This window comes from Geotrypetes seraphini, chromosome 5, assembly GCF_902459505.1.
Source record: "Geotrypetes seraphini chromosome 5, aGeoSer1.1, whole genome shotgun sequence".
NCBI lineage: Eukaryota > Metazoa > Chordata > Amphibia > Gymnophiona > Dermophiidae > Geotrypetes > Geotrypetes seraphini.
Genome location: NC_047088.1, coordinates 6,628,595 through 6,651,658, shown reverse-complemented (window position 1 = coordinate 6,651,658; position 23,064 = coordinate 6,628,595). Strand labels below are relative to the sequence as shown.

General features: G+C 43.2%; 1 protein-coding gene across 8 annotated transcripts in view; it reads left to right on the top strand.

Annotated features, from left to right (window-relative positions):
* Positions 1-23,064, top strand: part of EDA (ectodysplasin A) — a 134,879-nt gene that overhangs the window by 41,204 nt on the left and 70,611 nt on the right. For all 8 annotated transcript variants that reach the window (XM_033944733.1, XM_033944732.1, XM_033944734.1 and 5 more), the window contains exon 2: positions 15,891-15,990. In XM_033944733.1, coding sequence (XP_033800624.1) covers positions 15,891-15,990 — 100 coding nt within the window. The remainder of the gene's footprint in view (positions 1-15,890; positions 15,991-23,064) is intronic.

The window sequence follows — 23,064 nt, the reverse complement described above, 5'->3', positions numbered from 1 at the left end:
GGGATTCCTCATGGGGACGGGTGGGGATGGAGGGGAATCCTCGTGGGGACGGGTGGGGACGGAGGGATTCCTCACGAGGATGGGTGGGGACGGGTGGGATTCCTCACGGGGATGGGTGGGGACGGGTGGGATTTCTGTCCCCGCGCAACTCTCTAGTCGAGAGTGGCATTCCCTCTCGTTGGTTCCTTAACGAGCTGTTCATGAAGCAGTCCCTCACAGCCTCTAGGAATTCTGTTTCCCTCACTCAGTTGGAGTTTCCAATACTCCAGTCTATCCCGAGGTAGTTAAAGTCCCCCATTACCATCACGTTTCCGTTTTTGCATTCCCGCCTCAATTTTGCTTCCAGTTCTTTGTCGTTTGCTTCTGTTTGTCCAAGTGGACGATAGTACAGTCCCAATTTTATGTCAAATCCATTTCTTCCTCATAATTTAACCCATAATGATTCCAATCCTTCCACCTTTGTTGCCGTATCCACTCTGGTCGAGTGAATGGTGTTTTTTATATATAGTGCTATTCCTCCACCCTTCTTGTGAGTCCTGTCTCTTCTATAGAGTTTGTACCCTGGCAGTACTATGTCCCATTTGTTTTCCTCATTCCACCATGTTTCCGTGATTCCAATGATGTCTAGGTCCTCTTTTTTGGCTGTGACTTCCAGTTCTCCCATTTTGATCTTTAGGCTCCTCGCATTTGTGTACAAGCAATTTAAGTCCTGGTTTTTTCTTTTTCCTGCTGTTTTTCCTTGTGATTTGCTCCTTTTGCCGTCCCCCTCATGAGCTGCCAGCCCCTGATTTCTGTTCCTTTCTTCCTTCTTCTTTGGTGTGTCTTTTTCGTCCGCAACCTGTTTCCTCATTTTCACCTGTTCTTCTAGCTCCTGCTGTTTGCTCTTCTTTTTGTTCTCCAGTTTCTCTTGTTCCTTAGACTCCTGTTGTTCATCTTTTGTTTCTTCCCAGCATTTTTCCCGCTCAGTATCTTCTTTGGATACTCTCGTTCGAACCGTCGACGTCAGGTCGACTGTCGGCTTTCCCCTTCTTAGTTTAAAGCCTGCTGTATTCCTCTCTTGACGTTGTTCGCTAGCAGTCTCGTTCCTGCCGTGCTCAAGTGTAGTCCGTCCCTCCTGAAGAGCTTGTTCTTCCCCAAAAAAGTTGTCCAGTTCCTCACAAAGTGGAAACTTTCTTCGCACCATCTCCTCAGCCATGCGTTTATTGCTTATAGTTCGGTCTGCCTCTTCAAATCTGCCCTCGGTACTGGCAGGATCTCTGAGAATGCTATCTTCTGTGTCCTCAGTTTCAGTTTCCTTCCCAGGATCTTGAACTGTTCATTTAGTGTAGTCCTGCTGTAATTTCTCCTGTTGACATCATTTGTTCCAACATGGATTATCACTGCCGTCTCTTCCGTCTCAGCTCCTTCCAGGATCCTCTCGATTCTGTCGGCGATGTCCTTCGTTCTTGCTCCTGGGAGACAGGTCACCGGTCTTCTCTCCCTCCTGCTACGTGACTGTCCACTTCTCTCAGGTTTGAGTCTCCCACTATGATTGCAGATTTCCCCTTTTTCAGCTTCCTCACTGGTCTCAAGTCTGTATCCTCGGTGTGGTTCAGTACTTCTCCTTCAGGGTACCAGTGAGTCTTGGCCCATCAAGTCTGCCCACTCTAATGATCCACCCCCCTAACTTCTTCCCCTAAGAGATCCCACATGCCTATCCAATTTTTTCTTAAAATCTGGCACGCTGCTGGCCTCAATTACCTGCAGTGGAAGTTCATTCCAATGATCAACCACCCTGGTGTCGCCATGAAATTTCCCGCCCCTAATTTTCAGCGGATGCCCTCTTGTGGCCGTGGGTCCTTTATGAAAAAGATATCATCTTCCACCTCGATACGGCCCGTGATATATTTGAACGTCTCAATCATGTCTCCCCTCTCTCTACGTTCCTCGAGTGAGTATAGCTGCAATTTACTCAGCCTTTCCTCATAAAAGAGATCCTTGAGTCCTGAGACCATCCTGGTGGCCATTCACTGAACCGATTCAGCTCTCAGCATATCTTTTTGGTAATGTGGCCTCCAGAATTGTACACAATATTCCAGATGAGGTCTCACCATGGATCTGTACAATGGCATTATGACTTCGGGCTTCCAGCTGATGAAACTTCTACGGATACAACCCATCATTTGTCTAGCCATGGATGAAGCTTTCTCCACTTGACTGGCAGTTTTCAGGTCTTCACTAATGATCACTCCTAAGTCACGTTCTGCTGCAGTCCTAGCTAAGGTCTCACCATTTAGGATGTAAGTTGTGCATGGATTTCTGCTGCCAAGGTGCATGACCTTACACTTTTTGGCACTGAAGCTTAGTTGCCAAGTCGAGGACCAATGTTTCAGTAAGAGTAGGTCCCGCGTCATATTGTCGGGCAATGTGCTTTTGCCTACTATGTTGCATAGTTTGGCGTCATCGGTGAATAATGTTATTTTACCTTGAAGCCCCTGAGTCAGGTCCCTAACGAATATGTTAAATAGGATCGGGCCCAAGACCGAGCCCTGCGGCACTTCACTGATCACCTCTGACGTTTCGGAGAGGGTACCGTTAACCACCACCCTCTATAGTCGACCGCTTAGCCAGTCTTTGACCCATGCAGTTAATGTTTCTCTTAATCCCATCGAACTCATCTTGCTCAATAACCTGCGGTGTGGGACGCTATCAGAAGCTTTACTGAAGTCCAAGTACACGATGTCCAAGGACTCTCCCATATCCAGCTTTCTTGTTACCCAATCAAAGAAGCTGATTAGATTGGATTGCAACAAAACAAATCACTCTAGGTAATATTTATAAATAAGCTGTATAGATGGTGTAAATAGTTATATAAACAAAATTTTGATATGCTCAGAATCATGGGGGTGGTAACTGGGGAGACCCCAACATTGCCACCTCACCGCCCAATCATCGCATATGAAACGATGAACAACAACTTTATATTGTAATTTTATAAAAAATGCCAAAACTATTTACACCATCTATACAGCTTATTTATAAATATTACCTAAAGTGATTTGTTTTGTTGCAACATATTCTTTTTATCACTCTTCCATTGATTTATTGTAAGTTTACCCATTTCTATATATTTGACTGATTAGATTGGATTGGCAGGACCTTCTCCTTGTAAATTCATGTTGATGGGGATCACGTAGATTCTGCTTGATTTTTCCATGAGGTTCTTCATCCTTGGTGTCTGTTGGTTCCTATCTTCCATCTGTTGGTTCCTGTCTTCCATCTCGTGTGGACATAGCTTCCTCGTTCCAGCGCTGCTGATGATCCTGTAGGCCTCCTCGATGAATCTCTCGAGCTCCCTTACTTGCTCCTCGATGTGGCTCTCTCTTGTGGGGTCTTCAGCTGTCTTGAATGGGTCTTCCGAGATGTGGAGTCCCTCCAGCTCCTGAACCCTGCACTGTAGTTGACCAACTTCCTTCTTCAGGCTTTCCAGTTCCTGACACCGACTGCATACATACGCCTGCCTTCCCGAGGGGAGGTAGTCGTACATATGACACTCCGTTTAGTACACTGGGAAGCTCCTCTGGGTTCCTGCTGCTTCCATTTCTCTTTCTCTTTAGTCCACTAGGTGCTCTCCTCTTGCTTTTGCGTGCGTGTGTGTGCTCCCTCCTGTGCTTGGCTCTTTCTTGCCTACTTCGTCTGCCGCTTTTTGCTTGTGAGTAAGTGTTGTCCTCTCTTGGGCCTACCTCTTTCTTGTCCCTGGAGCCTGCTGCCTCTTTATCCTTCCCTGTCTTGTGTGTGTTCTCTTATGTGTGCTCTTGTGTGTGTGCTCTCCTTGCGCGTGTGCCCGCTTCTTCCTTACCTTCCTGTTGTTCTCTGGTGTTCTGGAGTCCTTGGCTGTCTTTGCTCGGCCCTTCTCAAGGCCTTGAGTCTATTGAATTTGTACTGACTGCTATTACCATATATACTCGAATATAGGATGAGATTTTGGGGCCAAAAAAATGACCCAAAAATGGGGGTCTTGTCCTATATTCGGGTCATCACCTGACCCCCTCCCTGACTTGATGTAGGCCTCTAATATGCCGGACAGGAGAGATCTCTCCCGTCTCCTGCTCCCGGCCGATGCAAATAAATTTTTTTTAACCCCCCCTCCCCCCCCGGTACCTTTTTTATTATCCCTGGTGGGCCAGTGGTGTATAGGCAGGACTGTGTTCCTGCCCTGCGCACTTCCTGTGACTCACTGATTGGGGCTCGCGGCGCCCAGGCACGCAGGAGAGAGCTTCTTGAGCTCCCGCACTGCCCTCTGTCTCTGCTACCAGTTCTCATGAGACTCGCAGGGCCTGACGGCAGCCATTTTGCTAGCGGCGCAGGGCTGCGCGGGAGCTCGAGAAGCTCACTCCTGTGAGCCCCGAGCCCCGATCGGCGATTCAAAGGTGATGCTTAGGGCATGAGCGCGGTCCTGCTCGTACACCGCTGGACCACCAGGGATAATAAAAAAGGTTCCAGGGGAAGGGGTGTTTAGCAGAAAAGGTATTTGGGGGGGAGGGGGAAGAGAAAGAGGGACAGTTTGCAGAGCCTAGCAGGGAGAGAGGACTGGGTGCAGTGCAGAGCCTGGCAAGTAGTGAAGGGGGCTGGCTGTATAGCCTGGTAGGGCAGGGAGGGAAGGGGGCTGGGTGCAGAGCCTAGTAGGGAAGACGGCTGGGTGCAGAGCTTTGTAGGGCAGGGAGGGAAGGGGACTGGGTGCAGAACTTGGCAGGGAGGAGGATAAGTGCAGAGCTTGGCAGGGGAGGGTGTGAGGGAGAGGACAATAGGTGCAGAGCATGGCACTTGAATATTAAGCCCCTGTCTTATATGCGAGTTAACCATTTTTTCTCCTTTTGGGGGGGAAAATGGGGGTCTTGACTTATATTTGGATCAACTTATATTCACATATATACGGTACTTATGAGATTATTAGCTGCTACACTTCTCCCTCTGTATTTGCGGTGGATGCAGGTGGAACATAGCCGTGAATATGGAAAAACCGGCAAATAACTGTTTAATTGTTATTCGTGTTATTTTTGTAATAGCCAGAGTTTTTGTTTTTGAAACCGCAAATAACTAGAGACTCTGCAGCTGAAGGTACCTGGGAGTGTGTCGGATGCCACGTACATGAGCAACTCTCTCTCTTTCGATTTCGCTGGTTGGACTGGCTGGGCTTCGTGCAGGCTCTGCTTCTTCTCCGTATTGGGGGCCTGCGTAAAGGATGCATCAGTTTTCAAAGCGCTCGGCACTTGTGTTTCCTGCACTGTCTTCTGGGTTATTATGTCGCCCTGCGGATTGTGTGGGGCTGGTCTCCTCAGAGCTTCCTAGGTATTTCTGTCAGGTGAGCCCTCCAAAAGGTACTGTTTTTACTTTAATTGCTCAGATTTTGCATGTGAGTGAGGAAATGAACTGTAGTGGCCCAAGGCAGAAGCACTCCTCGTTTGTTTTCTTTTTTACGTGAATCAGGAGTAGCAAGGCAAAATGGATGATTCTTTTACTTAAGGTTGATCGCCTGCATCTCGATTTCAAACCTAGTTTGGGTTCAGAGTTGATTGATTTTTGGGAGCGGAGTCTGCATGCGAAAAATTGCAAATAAGCCAAACTGCAAATACGGAGGGAGAAGTGTACTTTATAAATGGCCTATAATTGGATATGAGTAGGTGGCTCTTGGGAAGGACTTTTATCTGTCTTAATATAGAGTTCTTTTCTAACATTTTAATTAAATAATATATATTGTAAAGTACTTCAATGTACTGTATAGTGATATAGGGGTATATTAAATGAATAAAAACCTGTCTCCTTGTACATTAGGCCATGCTCTCTGTAAGTTTCAGCTCCGGTGATGGTGTGTTATCTCCGGTGTTTGGAGTTTTTTCTGCCCCCCCCCCCCCCCCCCCATGATCACTAAATGCCATGGTAATTAATTGAGGTCCTAAGGGGGCTGAGCGTTGTTCTCTTCTCCAAAAAGACTGTGTGGGTGGCTTTTACAACAAGATTGATGTTGATTGTGCTTACATCGATTTCACTACTGTGAAGTGAAAGCTGAGGGGTAAAAATGTGTCCCTAATATTTTTCCTTTTAAGGTAGATGGGTGTGGGTGTTTTGTAGCAATATGCTGGAATGGAGACAGTACGAACCAGCCCAAGCTGTAGTATTTATTAATTTAGAGCTATTCTGACATTAGTGCAAGAACAGTGTTAACGGAAATCTGTGCCAGAAAACATGTAGAAACAAAGGAGATAATAAAGCTCTGTATGTACGTATCTCATGTGCCATGACAATCGCATTTCCAGTGTAATAGGTGAGACGTTCTAGACAGTAGGGTTATTTGCCCATAACCACGTGCTGCCTCTGTTCTACTTCACTGGGCTCTCTAGCTCCACCTTCTGCACGTCTGCCTGCAGGAGTGTGGGTTCTGCTCTTCCCATTGTACTATTTTTAATTTGATGTAATTGTAGGATATGCAGAATATAATTTTTTTATTTTATTTTTTTTATTTATTTGCTGCTTGGAACAAATTTGAAGCTCAGTAGCTGATGGGCCGATCCCACTGGGCACCTGTTAGCCAGCCTGCATAGTTTTCTCTGGAGCTCAGGGCTGTCCCTGGCGTGGTCTCACCTACTGTTAAGCAAGGGTCGAGTGCAGGCTGTTAAGCGCCAGGCTGTGGACCCTTCGCAGCTTAAGAAATGCAAATTTTAGTCACCTTAGGGTAACTCTCTGCCCCAGAAGCCGGATATTTTTTCTGAATTTAGGAAATTTTGGTGGTCTGAATGTCATTGTATGACCTTACGTGAGTTTGGCAAGATGTCGGCGTACTCCATCTCTGCCTGCTTTGGTTTAGACAGTGGGTTGGTGATTCCACTTCCGAGGCTACTTGGGCAGTAGATATTATGTGACAAAGGTCTGGATGACTTTATGGATTCTGGGATGGACCGTCAACCTAAGAGTGCCTTTCTGGGGTTTTGGTCATTCTAATTTCATACTAATAATAATAATAACGGTTTATATACCGCAGGACCGTGAAGTTCTATGCAGTTTACAATGATTATAAATGTTACAAATTGAATAGAATTGACATAGTTAATATCTATTGATTAACAGTGCAGGTATTGTGAGAGAGATTGTGCGACTCAGTTTCCTATGTACTTTAAGAACAGATATGTTTTCAGGTGTCTCCTAAATTCCCCATAGGTACTGGCAAGCGTAAGTAGTTGTTTCAGATCATTGCTCCATAATGCTGCTTGATAAGAGAGAAGATGTTGGTGATGACTTTTGAATTTACATCCTCTAACCAGGGAGGAAACAAAATTCAACTTTGAGCTTCTTTTATGTCTATTGGTTGAAAAGAAGAATAGGTCAGTTATGTATTTGGGGGCTAGACCGAATAGAACCTTGAAGCAAAAGCAGCCGAACTTAAACCTCACACACGCCCCCATCGGCAGCCAATGCAGGAATCGGTAGGAGGGAGTTATGTGATCGAACTTCTTCAACCCGAAGATCAGCCTGACTGCTGCATTCTGCACCAGTTGCAATCGCCGCATATTCTTCTGGGAAATTGCCAGATAGGCGATATTGCAGTAATCCATTTGGCTCAGTATGTGGGATTTTACCAGGATTGTAAATGATGGTGCGTCAAAATATGCTCTAATGGACCGAAGCTTCCAGAGAGTTAAAAAAAAACCCCTTTTTAACCAAAGAGTCTACCTGGTCTTTCATGGTTAGGCCCTGGTCCAGCGTTGCACCCAGAACCTTCATAGTGGGTTGAATAAGGTAACTAAGATTGTTGATGCATAGTGGAGTTTTAGTATCTAGTGGGTGTGGCGAAGCTGTGAAGAATTTTGTTTTTTCTGAATTGAGCTTCAGTTTAAATTCAGTCATCCATCGTTCCATCAAATTTAGTGCTTCTGTTGCCGTGGTAGTAACTTCTGAGAGAGAGGTGGCGAATGGGATGATGATCGTAAAGTCGTCTGAGTAACTGAATAATTTTATTCCTAGTTGGGACAGTTGCGCACCTAATGTTGACATGTAAACATTGAAAAGTAATGGGGATAGTGGAACATCACCTCCTAGTGCTGAAGGCAGCGCATATGGCAAGAGCAGACAATGTTTAAGCGGACTTCTTCAGCAGACAGATTCTAGATCCATGTGTTGAGCCCTGTCTGCAGCAACATTCCAAGCACTAGTGAAGCGCTGGGTTTGGGCTTTTCTTAGTTATTACATCACTTACTGTCTTAAATGCAAGAGGAACTGGGACAAACTCCCATAGAAAGCTCACAAAGTGAAGAAATCGCTGCAGGAGTTCCCTCCAACGCTACCACTTCATAACATAAAATCAACTTATAGACTGCATAACCGTGAGGATCTATGCGGTTTACAAAAAATTAGTCTTAGTGACAAATGGAAATCTGAAGAAATTAATTACCCTAAAATCTAGAAAACAAGTCTTCAAATGCCTTCTAAACTCCAAATATGACATGGATAGAAAGAATAATTATTAAAAGTTTTTATCCCAGAGGGCGGCCTGGTAAGACAATGTACGTTCAGCTGACTCCCTGCAGCGAAAACACAGGTTGAGGAGGTGGGTTCACGGAAGTTTCGCCCCCCACATTTCGCCCCCAGCAATTCGCCCCTCACATTTCGCCCCCGCACATTTCGCCCCACACATTTCGCCCCCGCACATTTCGCCCCCCGGATGTTTCGCCCCCACACATTTCGCCCCCGCACATTTCGCCCCTGAGTGTCAGACTATTCCTCTCGCAGGCGATTTCTTTGCCGACACGACGGCAGGCTACAAATTCAAAGTGCACAGCTGGCTGTTCTCACTGCCTCTAATGTCGGCCCTGCAGCTCCGGACTTCCCCACACCTGCTCTCTCCCCCCCCCCCCCCCCGATCACTATTATTTTAAATGTTATGGCAGCCACGGCGCTGTATCCATCGGAGGAGACTTCTAACCTCGGCCATGAAGTTGCTGTTGCAGGAAGAGTTCCGGGGCAGGCCGAGGTTAGAAGTCTCCTCCGATGGATACAGCGCCGCGGCTGCCATAACATGAAGTTGCTGTTGCAGGAAGAGTTCCGGGGCAGGCCGAGGTTAGAAGTCTCCTCCGATGGATACAGCGCCGCGGCTGCCATAACATTTAAAATAATAGTGATCGGGGGGGGGGGGAAGAGCAGGTGTGGGGAAGTCCGGAGCTGCAGGGCCGACATTAGAGGCAGTGAGAACAGCCAGCTGTGCACTTTGAATTTGTAGCCTGCCGTCGTGTCGGCAAAGAAATCGCCTGCGAGAGGAATAGTCTGACACTCAGGGGCGAAATGTGCGGGGGCGAAATGTGTGGGGGCGAAACATCCGGGGGGCGAAATGTGTGGGGGCGAAATGTGTCTGGGGGCGAAATGTGGGGGGCGAAATGTGAGGGGCGAATTGCTGGGGGCGAAATGTGGGGGGCGAACCTTCCGGATCCCGAGGAGGTGCCATCCTTACGACGGGGTTGAGAGAGGCTCCGTCTATGCTGCATCCTGCCACAAACTCTGTTATGAGTTATTAGGTGTTGACTCGCTAAAGTTATTCCGAGGGCTGAGGGAGTTCCTCAGACCTTTCTTCTCCTTTTCCCCATATTGGGGTGGAGAATCATTTGTTAGCAACACAAAAGCCACAAGGGAAACGAAATCCCAAAAATTGGAGCATAGAAAGTTATGAAAGTGTGGTTGAGAATCTCGGAAACCAAATGGACAAATGAAATTTCTAAGCCAAGACTTACAAGTTCCACTGTTGCATCATTGATTCTCAAAACCTCCCCCAACCTTTATATAACACTCTAAAATTATTGACTGTACCGGTAATCTCTGGACCTTGCATTAGCCTCTCCCTTACTGTTTAAAAGTTCTATTTCCGGTTTAACAGTTAGTATATGCTTCTTGGAGGCGAATCAATCAATTTTTCAACAGTGAAGGGAGAAGCACAGTTTCTGGTAGAAGCATAGATATAGAGGAGATTCTATATGGAAGAGGCAGAGAGAAGGCAGGCAGTGGATGGAAGGAATAAAATGAGGAGAAGATGAGGAAAGCAGAAACCAGACAACAAAGGTAGAAAAAAAAATTCTGTTTCTTTTCTTTTTTTGCTTTAGGATAAAGTAGTATATTAGTTGTGTTGATAAACATTTATGAACAAAGCCCTGCCGGCTGAAGATCTCTTTCTCTAGCTCAGCAGCCAGAACTTTGATTTATAAAATGGCAATTGTACAGAATATTGTTTCTATTTATACTTTAATAAAATAAGTTCAATATAAAACTATTTGAGGCTTGTGCAGATGGTTTGCAGGTACGGGGCAGAGATGGGGACCGTGCTTGTAGAGATGGGGACAAATATTTTCCACTAGAAATTAATACTCAAGGATTAGGGCCTGAATATATCCCTTATTAACTCAAAACAAGCCGCACACCCAGCAACACTACAAGACCTTAAACTTACAACCAACAGCATTCACACTCCCCAAAGAGAAAAGGAAGAAGAAAAAGAAAAGAAGTGGAGAAAAAGGCCTCAGTTCAGCTTCATCTGGCCAAAAAAACTCCACTCCTACAAAAGCTGTTTATCTATTTATGTGTAAATGCTGAAAAATAGTCCAATTATAAGGCAACTAAAGTAGCCTGCCAGGTGGTATCAAACAGGACACCTAATACAGATGAAAATCAGTGGGTGAATGTAACAAAAGGCAGTATAGTCCAGCTCATAACATCCACAGCAAAAGCAAGAAAAAATAACTTAGCTGCTAATGGCTTCCAAGTCCAGGCCAGGAAGTCCTTACAACCAACAGCATTCACATTCCTGCAAAAGTGATTAAAAAAATATGAGGCAAAATCACTAGTACTTTATTTTGGGGGGAAAAAATGGATGGATTACTTAAGGATTAAGAAGGAATGTTGGCTATTAATGGAATGAAAATGTTGAGGAAGTTTTAGATGAAATAGCCCCTAAGAGAGAGAAGATGATCTTTGATAGAAGAGGAACTCATTATTCCGGAGATGGGAACGTAGGACTTTGGAAAGAAAATGGCATAAAAAAGAGGAAGATCAACATTTATAAAGTTCAAACAAAATTAGCTAAATGAAAGTATTATTCTGAACAAATAGAAAAAGAAAAAACATCGCCAGTCAAATTAACAAGAGAATCCGTGAATGTTCGAACACCAACTGAACTAGCATCTCTCTTTAGATGGAAAGTTGAAAATATGAGAAGAGATATTAGCAAGGGAATGCCTTCTTTTAGACAGAGAAAGACTGCTGAGTTTCAGAGAGATTTGCTCTGACACCTCTTATGTTCTCATCCTTGCTGAGACGTAATCTGTGTAGTTTAATAGCCTTCATGCTGAAGGATTCTCCTGTGTTGAAGCAGCCACCGCCAGATGTTTTCATGCAGTCTGGAAGTCCATATGGCACACAGCTCTCTATCTTGCTGTGATTGACAGATTTCATTATTTTTTTCATTAACAAATCCATAGCCTATATGGCTACAAAGGCAGACATAGGTGCTTTTGTGGAGGCACTTGAACATCTGTTGCTAATTCACAACCTTAGCTGTGTAGGGGCTGGCGTGTGAAGGCCTATGTGCCTGTCTTTTTTTCCTAAAATGGATGTTCTTGCTGCATGTAGCCAGCACATAAACATCCATTTCACTTTGTATTTTAGAATAGTGTTCCTCAGCCGCCAGTCCGCAGAAATTTTCTGCCAGTCCACAGGGCCGGCAGGTCCATCGGGCCCAAGACAGTGTTCTTCAGCTGCCGGTCCACGGTCTTCGGGCTGGCTCCCTGAGTGCTGCAGTGTACAAAGCCATGGGAAAAGGCTCCTATGCGTGGCCTGTGCCTGTGCCTGAACCGGAACCTTCTCTCTGAACGTCAGAGGGAAGGCTTTCAGATGAGGCGTGGGATGCGCACAAGGAGCCTCTACCCACAGCTTTGTGCAATGCAGCACTCAGGGAGCCGGCCCGAAGACTCTGCGTTGATGGCACTGTGGGCTGGCCCGAAGATAATACCGGGGTGGCAGGCCAGAAGGCAAGGCACAGTATGGAGGGAGAGAGACAACAATGGTAGGGGGAAAGCTTTTATTTATTTTTATTTAGTGATTGATTTACATCTGCTGTCTGTTCAGGAAGAATTGCATTTGTTTCTTTTCCTCTGGGGTTGTACTGCTTGCAGAGTCTTGCATATTAGGGTTTGTTTGTGAATATTAGTACTTTTAGTTTTTGGTCCTGCATTTGTTTTCTGGTAGGAATGAATGTTGAAAAGCGTACAGTGTGCTTTGTGTAGTTTAATTTTGTGGTTAACCATTATGTGTTGTAATACGATTATATTGTGTGTATATATGAAAAATGAATGGGAAAAATTAGTACTATTATGGGGGCGGGGTCTGGGGCGGAGATTGGGGGAGATGGGCACGACTTAGCCCAGTGTTCTTCAACTGCCGGTCCACAAAATAATTATTTTATTTCCGCCGGTCCATAGGTGTCAAAAGGTTGAAGAACACTGTTTTAGAACATGCTCTGCTAGCAGAACTTGAGACCCCTCAAGATGGATGTCTAAATTCCAATTTGAACGTTCTTTGTAAAATGCCGCTCCATGCTGCCTAAACCAAAATGCAATCCTTTAGTTTTATATTCCGATTCATCCCTCATAGAGGGCTTGACTCGGTTTACAAATATTAAAAATCAAAACAAAGAAAGGATCATAGTTGACAGATGGAAGATTCTTAATTAGAAACAGAGGAATTTATTAGGGACTTCTGAAATAAGTGGGTTTTTAACTTTTTCCGGAAAATTGATAATTGGGGAAGGAGTCTAATCTCAGACGGAAGCTCATTCCAAATCTTTGCAAATAAATAGGTAAATGAATGACAAAAGACTGTAGTTTTGATATTCTTTACCGAGCTTATATTTGTGGGTACTTCTGGATTTAAATGGCAAAGAGGAATTGAAAAAAATAGGAACAATAGGAGAAAAAAATCCCATACAGAATTTTAAAAATTACGGTAAGCTGGAAGCCAGTGAAGTGCCTTTAACAAAGGGGTAACATGATCATATTTACATTTACCAAAGATCAATTTTGCCGCTGTATTCTAAATAAGTTGCAACCTTTTCAGTTGCATTTACTTAAACATATATAAAGTGAGTTTGCATAATCTAAAGAAGGTATCAAAAGCTAACATTCTGTGTTCTATTAGATATCCATTGGAGCAGTCGGCGGTTCGAAGTAGTGCTGCCTGATTCGCTGATTCAAATTGATTCATTTTCTTAAAAAAATCGGACTCACTGATTCAGAGAGTCCTGAGTCATCTGACATACATCCGGGTCTCTTAAAGTAGTGATGGCCAGTGGGCAGAGGTAGCACATTGAATAAGCTGCTCCTGGCCAGGACTCTCCTCTGCTGTCACTGATGATGCAGCAGAGGGAAGCCCTGGTTGGACAGACCACAAGCAGACTGGCCTCTGCCTGTGGGGTGATCGATCGGGAATTGCTGCATAGTGAGACGAGAGGGAGGGATGGGAAGCTGCTGCACATGTACGGAGAAAGGAAAATTTGTTGGACATGGGATGGAGATGAAGGGAGAGTTGCAAGAAAGAGGTAGAAAGGGCTGAGTGGGAGAAATACTGCATATGGTAGACGGGAGGGAAGCATGCATGGAAAAGAGAGAGAAATGTTGGACTTAGGGTGGAGGGCAGGGAAAGATGCTACATGGGTAGAGAGAGAAAGAAAGAAATGTTGCACATGATAATGGAGGGGAAGAAGGAAAAGATGCTGCATGGATAGGAATAGAGAGTTTTGTTCCAGGGCACAAGGCAGGGAAAGAGAGAGAGAGAGAATGTAGACAGTGGGAAAGAAACAAAAAAATGTTGGATATGGCAGTAGAAGGGAAGGATGGAAGATGGATGGTGAGCACAGAGAAAGAAGAAAAGGTGAAATGGGCAGGAGACCCTGGTGAGCGAGTTAACAGAAGACAAACAGAAAACAGAGCCTGGAACCAACATGATTTCAATAATAAAATGAGCAGACAACAAAAGGTAGAAAAAATAATTTTATTTTCTGTTTTGCAATGTGTATCGTGCCAGAGGTGATGTTGGCAGTGACTGTGAGCTAGGACCTAACAGGGAGAGGAAGTCTTTTTTGTTTTATTTACACCACAGCACCGGCATGGGGTGGGGTGGGTGAAGAAGCTACAAAATAAACCCGCCAGGCCATTTGAAAAAAATGGCCAATTAGGCAGGAAAAGTGATCTGAATCGAAAAATTAATTCAATAGGCCAAATTGAAATTTTTTTTTCCTTGAATCAGGCAGTACTAGTTCAAAGTACAGTACAGTCGTTCGTCACTTCCTCTGAAAGACCATCACACTTGCAGTTTGGGCTCCTGTTTAGAGAATGACATGGGGAGCGATCCCCGCGGGGAACTGCGGCGTGGCTGCGGTTTGGCTGCGAGCTATGGAGACTCCATAGCCAAATCACTGCAGACACGGGGACAAAAGTTTTCACCGCCCGCAAAAACGGTGAAAAGATTTGTCCCCGCAGGCAAATGTATCCCCTTCTGCATACCGCGATTTACCGGGTCTTCACCGTGTGTTCGGTTCACTTCGGGACGGGTGTCTGATTTTTTTCCGGCGGCCATGCTTGTCGGCCATATGGTCTCCTCCAACTCGTCTCTCTCCACCCGACTTGCACGTTGCCTGACTCAGCCCCCTTCAATATTCTGGCTCCTCATTAGTTAGTTCTTTCCTGCTCAAGAAGGGGACCAATCACTACTGCCACACATGATATTTAATGGGTTGCAGTAGCGATTGGAAATTGGGGGATTTCGGAGCTGAGAGGCAAGCCCAGGATTTTTTTTGGAGTCGCTGCCTGGATTGGAGAGGAGTCACTGCTGCAGACTTGGAGGAGCTGAAATTTCATTGAAAACTTCGGCACTACAAGTAAGGTGCACACTTTCCTACTACTTGCCTGCCCAGGGCTGGCGGCGGCAGGGGTGGGGGGGGATTCTTTGACCGGTTGGAGACGGGAGTCTGGCTGAGCTGAGAGCTGGTTCTTTTTTTTTTTTTAATCTGAGTGGGATTCTTTGACCGGTTGGAGACGAGAGTCTGGCTGAGCTGGGAGCTGGTTCTTTTTTTTTTTTTAATCTGAGTGGGATTCTTTGACCGGTTGGAGACGAGAGTCTGGCTGAGCTGGGAGCTGGTTCTTTTTTTTTTAATCTGAGTACTAGTGTAGTAGTGTGCTGTGTCCATTCCCATGGGTTACTGAATCCTATTCCTGAACATGTGCTGCAAGAATGGAGGAATCCAGCACATGTTCAGTATGTAACCCATGGGAATACGTTAATAAAGATAAGTATATAAAATCATACCTGTTTGAGGCTTTTATGCATGCTGCGGTGATGGTGACGGGGCGGTGAATGGGATGGCAGGGGCGGTGAAAGGGATGACGGTGACGGGGCAGTGAAGGGAACGGCGGTGACGGGGCGGTGCAGAGGATGGTGGGACGGGGCGGTGACGGGGACAGATTTTTCCCCGTGTCATTCTCTACTCCTTGTATATTTTTGAAGAGCAGATGTTGGCTTAACATGACTTACAAGTTTCTCGCTTTACGTTTAAAGTACTAGTGACTTTGAAGTCTATGAATAGGTCAGGTTTTCAAGGTGATTACAAAATATGCAAATTAACTGGGCTTCTAGACTTAAGTGTATGTAGCTGTATCTGATTAATCAATGATGTTCTCAAAATATTAAGTATGTGGAGGAGGATGAAAGCCGACCCCATGGTTCTGCTCTGGTCCATGACATTGTTTTGAATAGACGCAGTGATGATGGTAACCACTACTGTTAGCTTCTTTCTAGACAAGACTCAAGTGTCTCCTCTTGCTTTGCAGCTGGCCTTGCTAAATCTATTTAGCTCTGAAGAACATCTACATCTTGAAGAAAGGCATGTACGGCGAATCAAAAGGAGTAAAAGCAGTGAAGTGTCAGAGAGTAAGTCCGTATCTTTACCAGCAGGGAGGTTTGTGTCTTCATTATTTGTGTCCAATAATTTTCAAAACCAGTTTCCCTCTCCCCCCCCCCCCCAATCTCTAAATAAGCATTTGTAATTCCCTGTAAATGTATTGGTGAGAGAATCCTGTTGGTTAATTTCTAAGGATCATAAGGCAAATATTATTCTAAATTCTTGTTAATTTCTTGTTACAAAATTTTGCCAATATATTTTGCTGTGCATGACTTGAAAACTACCCACCTACACATATTGGCTACCTTCCACTGATGCCAGCATTCTCTGGCTAAAGTGGTTTTCGTACCCCACAACCTTCTTGCCTACACTTCTCCTGCCAGGTGCTTGGGATATTGCAATGTGCTAGAGTAGAGCAACAAAGACATCAGGTCAGAGAAGTGAGAGTGTAGAAAAGAGTAGTTAGATGGGATAGGATAAGGAGGCTGGTTGATGGTAGCCTCGCAAAAGAGCCAGAGAGAAACTGATGAACAGAAGTAAAATTAGGACTGAGGTAGAGTGGATAGCTTGAGCTGAAGGAAAGTAGATGGAAAGTAAGGGGCCGAAAGGATGGAAAACAGGATGAATACCATAGCAGGTGAGAAGAAGACAACAAGGAAAAGAAAGATGACAGAAAAAAGGAAGTAGGTATGGGAAAATGGGAGAAAGCAATAAAAAGGTTTTAAAACCAGAGAAAAATGATGGCAGATAAAGGCCAAATGGCCCATCCACAGCATCCATTATCTCCTCTTCCTAAGAGATCCCACATGCCTGACCCACACTTTCTTGAATTCAGACACAGTCTCCATCTTCACCACCTCTTCCGGGAGATTGTTCCACGCATCTACCACCCTTCCTGTAAAAAAGTATTTCCTTAGATTGCTCCTGAGCTGATCACCTCTTAACTTCATCCTATGCCCTCTCATTCCAGAGTTTGCTTTTTCAAATTAAAGAGACTCGACTCGTGCACATTTGCATCACTTAGGTATTTAAACGTCTCTATCATATCTCCCATCTTCTGCCTTTCCTTCAGAGTATACAGATTGAGATCTTTAAGTCTGTCCCCATACGCCTTATGACAAAGACCACACACCATTTAGTAGCCTTCCTCTGGATCGACTCTCATCCCTTTTATATAAACTAATGTAAAACTTAACCTTATATACTGGGTCTTCAACCAAAGGAAGCTCGACATGGTTAACAATAAATTAAAAAAATAAAGTAAACTGAAATACAAGAGAGGCTTGGCCTCCAGAATTGCCCACAATATTCTAAATGAGGTCTCACCAGAGTCTTATACAGGGACAGCAATACCTCCTTTTTCCTACTGGCCATACCTCTCCCTATGCACCTTCTAGCTTTCATTATCACTTTTTCAACCTTTTGGCTACCTTTTAAATCATCACATATATCACACCCAAGTCCTGCTCCTTTTTCGTGCACAAAGGTTTTTCACCCCCTAAACTGTACCATTTTCTGGGGTTTTTACAGCTCAAATGCAAGACTTTGCATCTCTTTAAATCTTAGGGCTCCTTTTACTAAGGTGCGTTAGGGCATTAACGCACGGTATAGCATTGAGCTGGCGTTAATTCTAGCCGCGTAGTGCGCGGTAATATCCTGGGTGCACTGAAAACGCTAGCGCGCCTTAGTAAAAAGAGCCCTTAGTTTCAATGTTTACAAATATAGAGATTGAATTAAATTAAAACTTATGAACATAAGCAATGCCTCCGCTGGGTCAGACCTGAGGTCCATCGTGCCCAGCAGTCCGCTCATGCGGCAGCCCAACAGGACCTGTGCAGTAATCCTCTATACCCCTCTATCCCCTTTTCCAGCAGGAAATTGTCCAATCCTTTCTTGAACCCCAGTACCGTACTCTGCCCTATTACGGTCTCTGGAAGCGCATTCCAGGTGTCCACCACACGTTGGGTAAAGAAGAACTTCCTAGCATTTGTTTTGAATTTGTCCCCTTTCAACTTTTCTGAATGCCCTTCAAATCTTTAGCATAAATTGGACTTGCATATATTAATGCACAGCAGTCTACAGGTTCTCTGTTGCTTTCCTTCAATGTGTACTCCTATCACTGCTGTGGAACTTGAAATCAATAGACCCTGTTCTTCAGAGATCTTATTGTAGTTATCTATGTATTTCCTAAGCACCAAGACCTTTTCTTTCACAAGTCGTAACACAGAGGAAAGACTAAAATGGTTAGGACTCTTCAGCTTGGAAAAGAGACGGCTAAGGGGAGATAGGATTGAAGTCTACAAAATCCTGAGTGGAGTAGAACGGGCACAAGTGGATCGATTTTTCACTCCGTGAAAAATTACAAAGATTAAGGGACACGTGATGAAGTTACAAGGAAATACTTTTAAAAACCAATAGGAGGAAGTATTTTTTTCACTCAGGGAATAGTTAAGCTCTGGAACGCGTTGCCAAAGGATATGGTAAGAGCCGGATAGCATAGCTGGTTTTAAGAAAGGTTTGGACAAGTTCCTGGAGGAAAAGTCCATAGTCTGGTTTTTTTTTTTAATATCTTTATTCATTTTAAAGCCAAAAATAAATGCAACATATTTTACACTTTAACAACACTTAAATGCTATCAAATTATATTTATGACAAATACATATATCAACCTCCTTATACATACCCAACAATTGCACTCTAAATAAAAATCACTCTCCACCCCCTCCTACTCACCATCCCTGGACATGCATGATCAAAGGGCAAAAATCAATCACTCCTTGCAGAATTCTGTCAATGGCTCCCAAACATCCATACATTTATTATAATGTCCCTGTTGTATGGCCATCATACGCTCTATTTTAAAAATGTGGCATAGAGATTCCCACCAGAACGTATAAGTTAACCGATCCCAGTTTTTCCAATTCCTCAAAATAAGCTGCATGGCAACCCCAGTCATATTTGGCTTTTGGCCCTCATTAATGTGCCAAATAGCAAAGTGAAAAATCGATCCACTTGTACCCGTTTTACTCCACTCAGGATTTTGTAGACTTCAATCATATCTCCCCTCAGTTGTCTGTACTAATTCCTGATTTTGTCTTGCAAGAGGCTCAAAAATATATTAAATAGAATAGGTGAAAGGGCTGAGCCTTGTGGTACCCCAAAGTCCAATAATCTATCACTGGATGTTGACCCATACTTTAAAAATACGATCCCAGAGAAAGGCTGCAAACCAATCACAAACCACTCCTATTAAACCTGTCTCATGGAGCAATCTAAACAGAAGTTCATGGTCAACTAGATCAAATGCTGAGCTCACATCTAAAGATATTACCACAGAGAAGTTCCCGTGATCCAAGATAGAGTGAATTTCACTTAGAAAACCTGCTAAAACTGACTCAGTACTGTGTATAGTTCGAAATCTTGCCTGTCTTGGATTTAGAACCTTTGTTGACTCGATATAAAAGACCAATTACTCTAAAACTATCCACTCTTGTCAGTTTTGCTAATAAGCAAAGATTTGAAACTGGCCTATAACTAGCTGAATTAAATATATCTAGATCTTTGTTCTTCAAAATAGGTTTAATAACTGCCTTTTTCCAGCATACTGGGACCTCACCTTTATTTTGAGAAATATATTTTATTAAGTTTTTCAAAAAATGAAGAACAAAACACTCAAATGTACATGGTGTACAACAGGAATCGTGAATACCAAAGTACAGCTCAAATTCACCATAATCCAAAGCCACCCCCATATCCCACCACCCCCCCTCCCATATCCCAAACAAAATCCTCACCTTTATTTAAACTGTTATGAATCATATTTAAAGCCAAAGCCGATAGCCCATGTCTAGAGCACGATAGCCATCGTGACGAGATGGGATCTAACTCACAAAAAGTAACATGCATTTTACTCAAAAGTTTCTCTAGTTTTGTCAACATAGGCAGCTGAAAAGTTGACCAGTTTTATTTTCCTAGTTTTATACGATCCTCTTTTGATTCATCCCTATCTAACTCAACATTATTTGATGTTCCATTTTTTTCCCCTTGATCATAAAATTAAAATTTTTGAGAGAAAGAATTAGCTCACACATCTGCCTCTGGCCTTATTCTAGTTATATTTATAGACTCCCCCTTTTTTAAGGCTGTTTAATAGTTGTTTAGTTGGAATTCTTGCATCTTTTAGTTTCCTTGGAAAATAATCTTTTTTTGCTTTCGTTATCTCCCTATTAAAAATGCTTTGATATTCTTACACCGACCTAAAGCTGAATTCGTTTTTTTCTTTTTCCAAATTCTTTCTGCCCTTCTTAACTGTCTCCTATGTAACCGCAATTCCTTATGAAACCATTTGTTTTTAGTCTTTGTTTTTTTCGCTCTCAGTGGTGCTAGCTCATCTAATACTTCCTGTAAAATCTTATTCCAAATATTTACCTGATCCTCTAATACAGCTTCCAGAAAATCTGAGGGAAACTTAAGGAAAAAAGGGGATATCTCATTTAATTGAATAGAATGCAGTGACCTACAATATCTTATCTTTGCCGACCCACTATTCTTATCAACTTGATTACCAACCGTTGTATTCCAACTGACTGCATAAGATCACTCCACAAAAGAGGTTCAGTCTCTATCCTCACCAAATTATCAGAAGTTAACACTAAGGGCTCCTTTTACGAAGGTGAGCTAGTGTTTTTAGCGCATGCTACAATGCCACACGCGTTAACCCCGCGCTACACGGAAAATACTAATGCCAGCTCTATGGAGGAGTTGCCACATTAACCCATTGTTTCACTTTTAAATGGGCTAATGAAGATAAGAACGATCTAGTTCTATATTCATTTGCCATGTCAATCTGAACATTAAATATGCTACTATATTAACTGTTCCAACAGCTTTGAATCTTCTTTGTCTCTGAAAAGGTGTAGATTAGTCTTTGAGCTGTTATTCCACTGATCCCAGTCCAATAAAGCACGGCTAGATGCAATAGCACAAAGCAAGTACAGTACCAGTAATGAGCAGAAGCAAGAAAATGTTGCTCTCAATCTGTTACAAGAAGGATGTGGTCCAGGTATCCTTTATAGAAAGGCTTAATTAAAAGCAGTCTGTGTCTGAGAGGTGAAAAAGCCAAACGGTCCTCATGCAGAAAATAGAGTTGGGAAAAAAAATCAAGCAAACAAGGTAGTATAATAAGATAAAGCTTTTAATAATATATCGATTTTATATTCCACATTATCTAACATTCTAGTTTATTTGCTGATGCAAGTCACCTGCCTGCTTCAGGGACATATGATAACACTACAGTGCAAATCGTACAAGAAATACATAACAATAATTACTGAAAAACCCCAAAAGCGTAAGGATTACCATGTTGCATTAGACGTACTCTTGCAAATTAATAAGTGGAAAAGAAAAGATTTATGTAATAATTTGATCAAATGCTATTGCATATGATAGAGGGATATCAATTGCATAATCCTTCAAAATTTCAGCCTTGGGTATGGACCAATTATTGATAAATGTTTCTCATTTTTTAAAGATGCAAACATTTATCAATAGAAATAAAAGTTCATTTTTCAGAAAAACTCATTTGAAAAATTGTCTAATCTAATTTGAATTTCTGCTTTGCTCTTATCCAAAGAGACCCATTCAAATTACGGGCAATTACATTTGTGAGAATTGAAAAGTAAACTCAAGAGAATTACATAGTTTTTTTTTTTTTTTACAGTATAAAGTCACAAATTACATAAGCGGTATAGTATTTACATTGTTTGCAAGGTATAATAGCATGTTTACAGATTGGCAGTCAGAAACAGGTTCAAGGTAATATACATTAAGGGCTCGTTTTACGAAGCCACATTAGCAGCTTTATCGCACGCAACTTTTTAGCACGCTAACCCCCATGCTAGCCGAAAAACTACCGCCTGCTCAAGAGGAGGCAGTAGCGGCTAGCACGGCCTGCAAATTAGCGCACGTTAAACCGCTAATGCGGCTTCATAAAAGGAGCCCTAAGAGTTCAGCCTAGAGAAGTGGAGAGTTCTTGGCAATAGGGCATGGTTTTGGTCTTGGATTGTAGGTGTTTGTCAAATAGGAAAGTTTTTTCCGAAAGTTGAGGTAGGTCAGCTCGGTTCTGATTGTTGTAGGAAGACCATTCCAGGTTCTAGTGACAAGATAGGTAAATAAGGTGTTGAATATACACCTCCTTTGGCTGGAGAGATGATCAGTTGGTGTGTGTTATAGATTCTGGTGGAAGAGAAGTTGAAGAAGAGGTGAATTATTTGTTCTGGGGCGTTGGTGTATAGGGTGTGGAACATACTGCAGGATATGTTGAAGGTAATTCATGCATTGGAAGCCAATGGAGTTTTCAGTAGTGGTCTGATATGACATCATATGGATCATTTGTAGTTTGTGCATTTGAGTAGTATTTATTCTTGCATAGAGAGAATTGCAGTAGTCTAGTTGTATTAGGACGAGCATTTGTACCAGTATGGCAAAATGATGGCAGTAGAAGTAGGGTTTGATTATTAGTCTTAGTTGTTTTAGGCTGTAGAAGGTTTTTTCCCCCAGAAGATGGAGATTTGGGTTTCATAGGAGAGAGTGGAATGTAGTAGGATTCCAAGGACTGTCAGTTTTATCTACTTTTAATGTTGTGCCTGAAAATATTGATAAGTTTGTGGGGACTGTATGTGTGGCGCTATAGTTTGATTTTTGTGGAAGTATCATTCATGTCGTCGTTAAGAGGTATTAAAAGAAAGATGTCATCAGCATAAGAGAACTGACATTCTCCATTGGAGAAGGAGAGGTTTTCTAATGAACTCATAAATAGGTTGAATAGTGAACTGAAATCATCTGTATCTCTGCAATCGAAAATTGTGGGGGGAAAAAAGCATAATCCTTTTCTACTGACCCTGTGGTACACAAAAATTGCAAAACTGGAAGTTTCTCACATTTACTCCCCCAAACGTTTATAGCCTTTATCTCTGTTGTTCTTTGTAGCCCTGCTTTTGAAATGTAGAAATATGTTGGACAGGTAAAGGCCAAATGCCCCATCCAGTCTGCCCATCTGTAGCATCCTCTATCTCCTCCTCTCCCTAAGAGATCCCGCATGCCTG